At 33.2% G+C, this 12,750-nt stretch overlaps 1 protein-coding gene across 1 annotated transcript; it reads left to right on the forward strand.

Annotated features, from left to right (window-relative positions):
* The first annotated feature begins 10,694 nt into the window (after window positions 1-10,694).
* Window positions 10,695-11,470, forward strand: LOC143566359 (uncharacterized). The gene is made up of 2 exons (XM_077053087.1): window positions 10,695-10,977; window positions 11,073-11,470. Exons 1-2 carry the CDS (start codon window positions 10,695-10,697, stop codon window positions 11,468-11,470), a joined length of 681 nt encoding a protein of 226 aa, XP_076909202.1.
* The last annotated feature ends 1,280 nt before the right edge of the window (window positions 11,471-12,750 follow it).

The following is a 12,750-nucleotide window of genomic DNA, read 5'->3' on the forward strand; positions in this document are numbered from 1 at the left end:
CTCACGGTCAACTGACGGCAAGGAATCAGATTGACCCGCCAAAATTTCACAGTGGTCCATATTTCGCAAAATCTTTTTCAGTGGTTAACCCGTCGAACGACGATATAAACCAGGGAGACAAAATGCAGATTTCTCTAAAAAGTAATAGTACACATTTTCTTTCTCCACATGCAAGTCACATGTTAATTCTCCCATCATTTTTAAACGTCTATAACTTTTTATATCATTTTTTTAAATAATATTCACCATAATAACAAGCGTTTTTTCTTTAATATGAGTATGAATTTGTTATTTAAAAATAAAAAAAATTAAGTCATTGTGTCTTTTTGCTTACCATTGTGTCTATTTTCGTCATTGTGTCTTTATGTTTGTCAATGTGTTTTTTTTCGTCATTGTGTCTTTCAACTGATCATTTTGTTTTTTTTAAAATATTAATAGCACCGTTATGTAATAATACGTAAATATAATGAAAAATGCCAAAAATTATCTAATACATAAAACACAATGATGAATACATATTACACAATAACCTGAACCGTAAAACACAATAATGAAAACATATAACACAATGGTTAGAAACGTAAGACACAATGGTAAATACATATAACACAATGACCTGAAACATAAAATACAATGAAATCAACATATTACACAATAACCTTAAACGTAAAACACAATAATGAATACATATAACACAATGGTCTGAAACGTAAGACACAATGACCTGAAACGTAAAACACAATGAAATCCACATATTACACAATGACTTGAACATAAATGAACATAATACTATTTTTCTCAAATTAAGTTAATGTTGAGCACAATGACTAAAACACAATGATTAGTAGAAAGACAAATGTTTAGCACAAAGACACAATGCTATACAAAAAATGAACAAAAAGACACAATTACGTAAACTTTATTTTAAATTTTTATCTTTAATATAAGTACCAATTGAAAAACATAATGACCAAAATCTGTAACACAATGCATAGAAAAACTCAATTAAAAAACACAATGAATAATCAAATAACACATTATAAATAAATTCACTAACTTTTTTTTTTATTTTTTTATAACTATATGATATTCATATTAAATATAAAAACCGTTTGTTATTATGGAAAAAAAAGTTTCTAAAAAATGTCGTATGAAAAAGTTATAGACATTTTAAAATGATGAAGAAAATTGGCATGTGTCTTGCATGAGGAGAGATAAAACCATCGTAAATGGGTTATTACCTTCATGTCCTTCTCATCAATTTTTATTCTTAAATTAATCTCCACCATCCAAATCTAAGGTCAATGGATTAAATTTCTTCCCACCCTTATCATTTTTGTTGTACTTTGTATTTTAACTTTACCCTATATTTATATATAGGATCAGAATCATGTGAGAACTATTTTGAAATTGAGAACTTTGAGAACCATTTTGGACCGCAAAAAAAGTTCTTTAAAAAAAATAAAAAAGTTTATAAAACAAAAAAAAGTAAAAAAAAAACAAAAAAATTTATTTTTCATCTCGGTTTCATAAAAAAATATTTGTTTATGAAACCGATTTAGCAAAACTATACATATATGTATAATACGTAATTCTTGATTTTATGCAAGTTATTTTTTATACACGTATGTATAATTAAGATAAATGATAATGTACATATGTGTACATTATGTAAATCAAGATTAAATAAAAATATACATATGTGTATAATTAAGGGACGATAAATAAATTTTTTTGGTTTTTATACTTTTTAAAAGATTTCGTTCTTTTTTGTTTTATAATTATTTTTAAAGGGTTTTTTTGTGTCTTAAAATGGTTCTCAAATTTCTCAATATTCAAAGGGTTCTTTTAGGATCCCATCCTATATTATATATATATATAAGGGGTTCAATTAAGAATAAAGAGTTTCTTAAGAATGGTGAAAACCAACAAATTTTTGACATTTGGCATTACAAATGATGGTGAAAGAACAATTATATGAAACTATGTCGGTTATAATGATAAAAAAGTAATTCTAGGAAACTATGTCGGTTATTGGTAATTTTAAATCTCAACCAGTGATTAATATGATCCATTGGAATACTAGGAATAAATCATAGCCATTGGAATCATTATACATCTTTATTCTCTTCTCCTACTTAATTTTTCAATCAGATTTAATCTCAACCAGATAATCTAACATATTTAATTAAATGTGTGGTTAAGAATGAAGTTATTAAAGCTCAACAAGTTCTCAAATTATCCTTCACTTGTGTGTGTGTGTATATATATATATAGGGAGAGGATCATGAGAGAACTCCATTTTATGGAGAAAACTAGATAACTAATAATGAAGTATTTTTAATTTAATTAAAAAATATTTTTAAATTTTTTTTTCATCCTTCTTATATGTTGTTATTCTCTACTACAAAAAAATAAAAAAATAAAAAAATAAAAAAAATTAACGAGTAATGCATATATGCAATACACCGACTTTTTTTTATAATGCATATGTGCAATAGTGTGCATTTTGATATTTGAAATAGTGTTGAATAGCATATATATAGTTGTTTGTATTGTATATTTGCAATAGTGTTATATTATATACAAAAATTAAAAAAAATCGATATAGTGCATATGTGCATTAATGTTGTATTACATATATGCGATAATGTGTTTTGCATATAATTATTAGTGTCGTATTTGCATATATTCAATGGTGTGTATTGGATAATGCAATTGTGTTGTAATATGTGCAATAAAACACTATTGTATATATACAATAGGCATTAATGCATATATGCACTACAGTACTACACCGACAAGGTTTGTTTTTTGTTTTTTTTATTATCAATATCATGTTATTAGAAGGAGGAAAGAAACAAAAAATCACAAAATAATTTTTTAAAAATAGTTAAAAATAATTCTTTACTAGTTCTCTAGTTCTCTCTTTAAGAGGAGTTCTCTCTAGATCTCATCCCTATATATATATATATATATATATATATATATATATATATCAATGGTTCAATCATTCATTAACTCCATCACTCCACCAACACTGCCTTGTCGCCATGTCCACCGCCCAACACCGTCATACCCCACCACAATCACCAGCACCAGAATCTCCATTGGAAGAAAGTACCCAACTACATTGTCATACCTCTCTCCATTTACCACTATCTTTCTCTCTATGTTTGATTTTCTGGTTAAAATAAGGCACAAGCATTGCTTTACCATTCTCACACCATTGTTACCATCGAGAGAAAACCACCTTGATATTTGGTGAAACTGCCTTGCCATGGAAGCACCACAATCTCAATCACCTTATCTCCTCGCATGCATCATCATCTCTGACACCCACTCAGATCGGAAACAATCAAAAAGTCAACGTGGGTTTTGGATTTTAAAAACATCATCCTAATCGACGAAAGTGCGACTTAACTTCCATCCTAATAGACGAAATCAAAGGGTTTTGGATTTTGAAGAAACCCTATATTATAGCTAAAAATTGGGGGTTTTGGATTTTGAAGCTCTAAAACTCAAAATCGATTGTTGGGGAAAACAAAAGTGGTTGATGCTGTTGCTGGGGAAGGCAGTGGTTACATGTCGGTCGTGATCATGAGGGGGGGGGGGGAGACGTATTCACCACCGATAATTGATGAGCTATTTGATCAATTTCAAGGAGCTTGATATTTTTCTAAAATCGATTTACGCTCAGGATACCATCAACTGAATGTTTAGGAATAAGATATTCCTAAGACTGTTTTCCGAACGAGTTATGGTCACTATGAGTCTACAGTTATGTCATTTGGCATAACCATTGCACCAGCTGCATTTATGGATATGTAAATTGTATTTGCATAAATTTGTATTCGTTTTTATAGATAATATACATATTTATTCCAAAAGTAGTGATGATCATGTCAAACATCTTCATATGTTTTTAACACTATTGAGAAAAGAGAAGTTTTATGCTAAATTCTTAAAGTGTGAGTTTTGGTTACAAGAAATACAATTCCTAGGCCAATTGATTAACCATGAAGGTATTCACGTGGATCCTACCAAAATAGAAGCTATCACCAAATGGAAAATTCCGAAAACTCCTACAAAAATTCAAAGTTTCTTATGATTAGCAAGATACTATAGACACTTCATTCAATATTTTCTCGAATAGCAGTTTCGTTAACAAAGTTAACGTGTAAGTCTGTCAAGTTCGAACGGGGACCTAAGCAAAAAGAAGCTTTTGTAACTTTGAAGCAAAAGTTAACAAATGTCCTGATACTTGCATTAACAGAAGGAACTGAATATTTTACAATTTGTTGTGATGCTTCTAAGTCAGGATTATGATGTGTATTAATGCAACGAGAAAAGGCAATTGCTTATGCATCCACGCAATTGAAAAAAGATGAAGAGAATTACACAACATATGACTTAGAATTGAGAGCGATAAATTTTTCCTTAAAGATATGGAGACATTATCTGTATGACAGTAAGTTTACTGTATTCACATATCATAAAAGTTTAAAATATATTTTTGGACAAAAAGAGCATAACACGAGGCAAAGACGATGGATGGAAATTATTAGCGACTATGATTGTGAAATTAAGTATCGTAAAGGCAAGGCTATGTAGTAGCAAGTGCTTTAACCCGTAAGCATCATGAGAAACCGAAACGAGTGCATACTCTTAGATTAAATCTGCAAATTGATTTAATAGAGCAATTAAGAAGCACTCGGGAATCAACTATTAATAATGATACCAGAGGATTAAAAGGAACGATAAAAGAATTGAAGAAAGATAAAAATGGAATTTGGAAGTTCCAAAAAAGAAAAATCTGGATACCTGTTTGAATATTTAGGGTATGTTTGGTTGGAGATAATGAGATGAAAGTAGGGGTGTTCAAAATTTGATTCGAATTCGAAACATTCGAAATTTGTCTCGATTCGAATTCGATTCGTATTCGAGTATAATAATCGAATACGAATTCATGATTTTTTATTCAATTTGATTCGAAATTCGAATTCAAATTATATAATATATTAATATATATTTAATTTATTAATTTTGGTCAAGTCCATAAATAATAAATGTCCAAAACATCATAATTAATCCCAATAACCATACTGATATTTCTTAATTTTGCCAATACTTAATCTTGAACTTATTATCATGTGCTATTGTAGCTACTTTAAACTTATATTTATGTGTTTTACATCGACGATTATGGTTTTTGAAGTTTTTGACATAGGTGAACTTGAATCAATTCGAATTCGAGTTTCAAATACGAATAGAATCAAATTTCGAATATGGGATATAATACGAATACGAATCGAATAATCCAACTTTTAAACGAATACAAATACCAGCAAAAAGATAAATTATTCGAATTATTCGATTCGACTAACTTGAAAATTCGTTATTCGATTCGATGAACACCCTTAGATGAAAGGAGAATGAAATGGATGATGGAATGAATGGATCATTAGATCATTCCCATTGGGGGGAATCGTTCCTGGTCGGACGGCTATTTTTGATCGAAAGGAAATTCAAAAGTCAATTGTATGGTCCGACTTGTTCGGTGGAGCAACCCTTAGTTGGTTGGGTTGATACGATATCACAAAACAATTAATTCACCCCACAAACAAATAATTCACTTCATATATGTATGAACTTGCCACTTAAATTCTAGTTGGATGATTATACAATTATTATTTTTATAAACTTATTATCTAAAATTTTTAATCTTATAGGAATCAAAAAGAAAATATAATAAAAATATTAAAATTCATGATTAATTTTCTTTATTTATAGAGTATAACGTTGAAATATATATTTAAGTTATTGTTTTCTATTTAAATTGAATAATAATTAATTTTTGAAATGCGTGAAAAGATATTTTTAAAGATTTTAAAATAAACATAATATATATTTATTCATTAAAAATTAGTTTGGTTGAAGTATGAATGAGAGTGAAAGGTTGAGTTTGGTTTTGTTATGTATGTGGGAAAATGAAAAAATAACTATTATGAATATGAATGAGAACTGAATTACTATTTTATTTTATGTTGTTTGTTAAAGACCAATGAATGAAATAGAAGCAATAAAGATCTGAAAAAAATAAAAAAAATTGCAATGACGATAGTGGCAGGCTAGGCGGTGGCTGTGATGATTGTGAGGTGGACTCCATCACGCGTAATGGTGGTGGTGGTGGTGGCAGTGGTGATGAGTCGTTCAATTACCAATTCCCCGTTTACCAAATCACTACACAGGTAGTTGGATTTTAATTTACTGCAATTGTTGCCCTTCTTCTGTATTTCATATAATGGTAACAAACAAACAAACAAACAAACAAACATTTCTTTGATATATTCTGTGCCTCAAAGATTATCACTTGCTACATTATTATTACTTGTATTGTTCCATCATTTTCCTTCCTTTGTTATATTTACTCTTCTCATCCAACACTATATCATTAGTATGGATATGTTATTATGCTACTTCATCACACACAACACACTGAATTATAATAATAACAACAACAACAATCGATGATAACCTCGTTACTTTACTAATACTTAAGGCAAGATACAACTCTTGGATAATATACTAATAATGCTCACTTAAAATTAACTATATTTATAATACGTCATTTAGTGGAACTCAGATTAATATCTTCCTCTCTTAACTCTTCTCACTCGTCCTCTGTCTGTCTGTGTAGATAGAATAGATACTCAATCAATCAATAAATCCAACTTGTATTCAAGGATGAAATTTAACACCTGGAATAATTAACAAAGCTATGCTCTGTTCAGATACCTACTCTTCACCATTTTTATCAGCTTGCAGCGTATGTTCATTATGATCAGCTACCCAAACAAATTGCTGACATGAATATTATTAACATGATGAACCACTCTAGACTGGCGGATTGGTTCAACACCGGCCACTTCCAAGGAGTTTGCATTAGAGTGCTGAACAGAATGAAATTGATATGACCTCAAAAGTTCTGATATGAACACAATGGAGCCTCCAGTTGACTACTTTTGGTCTTATCTTTTCACATACTTGAATGGGATGCATAATTGATTTTTATTTATATGAATTCTGATGAAAGCTTGTACTAAATTACAGAATATGTTATCGCAGGAAGGGAAAGCATATGCACGTACGATTTTTTCTCAACAAATGATGTTATCCTAATGAGTTACAACCAAGATCAGAAAGTAGTAATTATGCATGCTGAGCATGAAGGTACATTCTCTCTCTCTCTCTCTCTCTCTCTCGCCTGCACTTTAGCTTTGGTTTAATAAATAGTGAGGTCTGTTTGCCTTTTCTCTTTGCATTTTAAATATCCTTTAATGCCTAAAATTCTATACCATAGAATTTAGTCTATGAGAATATATCCCTTTATTTCAACTTTCAAGTGTTAGAACCTTCACATGCCACATCACTTATGTTAACCATGTGAAATAATTTGAAAAAGAATTATAAACTTGCTCAACTACATCAAGAAAACTTTTCTATTCAATATATGCCAGGTGGACAATCTCTTTTAGTGTTACTATTTTGGTTGTCCAAAAGGCATCCTTCCTGGGCACCTCATGTTAGGATATTACTAGACCTTCATAGTTTACGTACCCTTCTTTAGATTGTTGACATCAAACTCCTTGTCTTCATCAACAGGTTTTCTGTTAGTTCAGAGCTTTTGATTTCAATGTACTTGATTCTAGCATGAGACCACATACCACTTCATTGTTTCCTACAGCCTATTTTCACCTCAAGGGTCTGTGTAGTGTCCTCGGGCAATGTCTCGCTTATGATAAGGGTCGTTGGTTTCGTCCTGCCATGGACTCATTACGAGACCGGCAACAGCTCTCGACCAGTGGTGCGTTCGGACGAACCTGTAAACCCAAGTGTCCAAGATTCCAGGCACAAAACAAGCAACGATGATCATAAAAAAATGGTGCGTAACAATCTTCCACTACCATAAGCATGCACATCCTCATGCATCTATTGCGCTTCCACGGGCAACACCCCGAACACTGGCTTCACTTTGTTTTAGGGGATGCTTGTAATACAAATTTCGACTTGTAGGGTCCATCCATCACTCAGATCGGTTCTTTGTCTTGACTCACGTCTTTAGAATCCCACATCAAAGTGGCGGCCAAGCACCCCAAACTTGAGCACGACCAAGGGGTTCAATGTTCTTTTTGACGATCTGCTAGTTCTAGAACAACACGACCAAAATTCTTCCATGGCCGATTCAAGATTGTGTTAAGACTTACAGTGTTTATTGCCAGTTTCAGAATTACGGTTCTGAAGGACCAAGTTTCAGCCTCTCACGTCACAAAAAATTGTCGTCAGTCTTGCGGCACTGACTAGCTAAATGTTTGAACACGATCCCCCATTCCATCATACCTGTTTTCTAGCAACTGGATGAGAGGAGCAACAAACTTTATGCATATCATGTTACTTGACACCTCTCAGGAATGAAGATATGTTACGCTCTCAGCGAGCCCTCAGACACCTCCTTCCTCAAGCATCGCTCACCAAAACCAACCAGCGAGCCTTCGATGTGTAAACGCATCTACGCACGCTCACTTTACAAATCGATGAGCCCGTCCCCAGTGAGAGCTGGATGAGCCTTTAAACCCACGCGTTAAAGCTCAAAACAAGCAACAATCTTTATCAAACATTTAGTACATCACACTATGCTGATAAATTACACAATGCCCTATCATTGCGCATGCACTTTCAAAACTCATGGAACCGATACAAACAATTTTTATTCTATTAAATAATGATAACTATTGTTAAATGACAAAACAGATGTTTAATCACATCATCTCATCTATACCTGAGATTATATTGGGCACAACTATACAAAGTTATAGTTCTGAAATGAAATTGAGAAATAGTAAAATTTGCTAATTTGATTTTTCGTGTTTTCAAATATTTGTTACTTTCTAGAATTTATGTATCTTTTGTGGTGTGTATTTAGTTATTATTCCTATTCCAATTAGGTTGAGCTATATTATTTACATATTATATGTTAATCGTGTGTACAATCGGATTAGACATGGTGTTCCCAACTTAAGTGAAAGGAAATTTTATAGGGTTGCAGTTCGACTGGCACATACGTGTAAGATCATTTGTAAAACTGTGCTTCTGATGCTTGGGTGTCCATGGGCCATGATGATTTTTCGTGAAGAACTGATGTTATCATAATGATTTACAACCAAAATCAGAAAGTAGTAAATATGCATGCCGAGAACAAAGGTGCATTTTTCTCTCTTTCTTCTGCACTTTGGATTTGGTTTAGTGAATGGTATGTTGTTTCTTAAGTCTTTATCCGATCGGAAACCAGTAAGGTTCATATTGTTGCATAAATTTATAGGTGTCGTGTGGTATAAGATTATTGCTGTTTTGAGCATTTACTTTTCTCTTTTTTTTTCTATATTTATGAGGAAAAATCAAAACCGGGTTTGGTAAAAAGAATCGGATCCTCCGCCCGATATCCACCTATATACATGCCTTAAAGGGAGTTATACGAATGTCGTCGATCGAAACAACGCTTCCATCCCTCTGCTCTTCTTCAGTGTTTGCCGTCGATTTCATCGGAAAGAGTTGTTGCTGGATTTCGATTGCGTGCTGTCATCTTGTTTTTTATACTTTGTAAGAAAATTCACTTCTCAAATCCTTTTAAACACGATTTGAGATCCCCTTTCTTGCATCGTTGTATCCGATCTCTTAGCTTTTCGCGATCTGATCTTAACAAAGTTCTTAAAGCTCATATATTGCTTAATTAATAAAATTTGTTGCTGCATTTAGATCGATTTGTTTGTTATAGTCTGTAGGCTTTAGATCCTGATATCTGATCCATAGAGGGATGGAATCTTGTCTTCAATTGCATTCGGGTCGGGATTTTTATTCTCATTCCCGTTGTTTAATTGAATTGGGATCTACTTGGTTTAATTAGTTTTTAAACAGAGTTAGTTCCATCATATGATTCATCGGTAGGGTTTATTTAGTTAATAATCTATCTCAGAACACTTCTGTTCTGTTGTAAGTTCCAAGTTATTGTTATGGGCTTGAACATATCATTAGAACAGAAACCTTGTGATTACTGTTATAGGGTTTGTCATTTCATTGGTATCTAACTAGTCATTGCATTTTACTTTATAAACTTTGTTTTCTTGATTTAGCAGTTAACTTGATAAGATCGAAAATTCGGGACTGATGGCTTTAAAAAGAAAACGTCCTTCTGAAGGCTAGCCTTCAAAAGCACAAAAGAGAAGGGAAAAGAACCCTGTACGTGTCCCACCAAACGCAGGGCCATCGCTGACATGGACTTGCACAAACAAAGCATGTAAAGCGGTGCGTTCCATTGCTGACGCCATCTGCACCAGGTGTTCATGCTGCATTTGCAATTCATATGATGTAAACAAAGATCCCAGCCTTTGGTTGGAATGCGCACCTGATTCCCCTGCAGCTTCCTGCGGCTTGTCTTGCCACATTGCATGCGCGATCCGGAAAGGAATGGTTCGTGGGAGTTATTATTGTTGTGCCTCATGTGATCAAATCTCGGGAATTCCTGGGTGAGTCCTCATCATCATTTACGCTGAATGTGTATGTTTTAAGTTTAAAGTAGGTTTTGTTACGTTCTTTGCTTGGCATTTTATTATTCTAGTTGTTGGAAGAAGCAGCTTATTATGGCGAAGGGCTGTCGACGTGTTGACGCCCTATGCTACAAGATAAATTTAACCTTTAAACTTTTGGATAGCGCATCGGGGTTTCAAGACCTCCGTGAAATCGTAAAGGAAGCCAAGAACATGTTGGATACTGAAGTGGGCCCACTGGATGGGATCTCTGCCAACGAGCCACGGGGTCACGGTCTCGTAAGCAAACTTGCTGTTGGAGCAGAAGTCAAAAAATTGTGTACCGCTGCAGTTGAAATGGCTGATGAAATTTCTACTGCACGCCTGGAAGGGGAAGGTACTTTTTTATATATCGTTAGCATGTCAAATAAGATTACAAAAATCACACTAAATAAAAAATAACTTGTTTTTTCAAACAAAATGATTTATCAGGTCCAGTTATGAGCGAGCTTGGTCAAACGGCCAACCCCAACAATTCAAACGAGACGGGCTTAAATTTCATCTGTCCCGACTTAAATATAGATATTACTGGAACTGATTCTGATAAGGAAGTGGCAGAGGGTACTAATTGTGATACTGCAGCGGTACACGATGGTAACATGGAGTGCTTTTTCGAATACGACGGTGTGATGATGATCCGAAGGCTGGAGTGTGAGAAGCATTTGACGTCAGAGGTTAGACTAAAGCTGGTAACGTGGCTTAGTGTAAAGTCAACCGAGGGCGAACGTAGAATTGTCAATGCGTTCATCCAAGCATTCGGAGATGACCACACTGGCTTAGCAGCACAGCTAAAAAGCACATTTGCTAATGTTATAAACGCAACTGAGTAGTGATTGTAATCAATCCATGTTGTTGTTGGATAGTGCTTAATTGTTCTAGGTTGTAAACTATTTCTTGTGTTCTGATTCTAGTTGCTGACATTTATTCCTAATTTTCTTTTAGAGAAATCTGCATTTTGACTCCCTGGAAAATAACGTCGCGAGATGGAATAACCACTGAAAAAGAATTTGCGAACTTTGACTCCTTGTGTTACTCCGGCGGGTTCTTCTGACTCCTACCGTCAGTTGACCGTTAGTTGACCGTAGGTTTTTTTTGTAATAATACCAACATATTAAGGGTATTTTAGTAATCTTCTTCTAATAAATAATAAATATAAAAATAATAGTATTAATAATAATAATATAATAATAAATAAATAAATAATAATAATAATTCTCTGATAATAATCGTAGAACATAAGAAGGCTATCTTCATCATCATCATTTCATCAACAACCTTAAGAACCCTATCTTCATCAACTTGTGTCATTAACATCATTTCATCTTCATCATCAACAACCTCAAATCCTCAAACCCACCACCAAGTAATCCCTCCTAATATCATCATCTTCATCATCAATTTCATAACAAGTAATCAAATCTCTCAAATCCTCAAACCCTAGATTTCATCACTCAAACCCTCAAATCTCTCAAATCCCACCACCAATCGCTTCAATAATTCAACCACCGCACCCATAAATCATTCCAATCAAAACCCCTAACCTCCGGCACCACGCCACCGCCACAACAGCCATCGTCGCCATGGATTCCAGCCATATCGTTTTTCCGGTCACGACAACCACCGCCACGACACCCACTTTCCGGCCATCTTGTTTTTCTATTTCAAAAAATTTATTAATAATTATTAATTCTTGTGTCATATTTGTTGTTATTGAATTTTTGGATGAATATTGATATTTAGATCTTAATTGTTTTGTAAACATGAAGATAATAATGAACTTGAGATGTTGAAGATATGGTGATGATGATGATGATGATGATGATAAAATCTGGAGATGATGATGATGATGAACTTGGATTTTTGGATTAATAAAATCTAGAGATGATGATGATGATAAACCTTTGATGAAGTTATAAAGTGGTAATATATATTTATATTACATAGTTATAACAAACATTAGTTTAGTTCAAATGGTTTGTTTTGTTTGTTGTTAACCGAGACGTCGCCGGTTCGAACCCCACTCTCTACACGATTTGGATTATTAGTTTTAGAATTAATTAAAGGCTCAGGGGTAAATTTCAACCTTTTTTAGTCAGTCAACGACGGGTCA

Source organism: Bidens hawaiensis, unplaced genomic scaffold (genome assembly GCF_021521415.1).
Source record: "Bidens hawaiensis isolate Kalapana, Puna unplaced genomic scaffold, B.hawaiensis_p1.1 tig00022873_1, whole genome shotgun sequence".
NCBI classification, from domain to species: Eukaryota; Viridiplantae; Streptophyta; class Magnoliopsida; order Asterales; family Asteraceae; genus Bidens; species Bidens hawaiensis.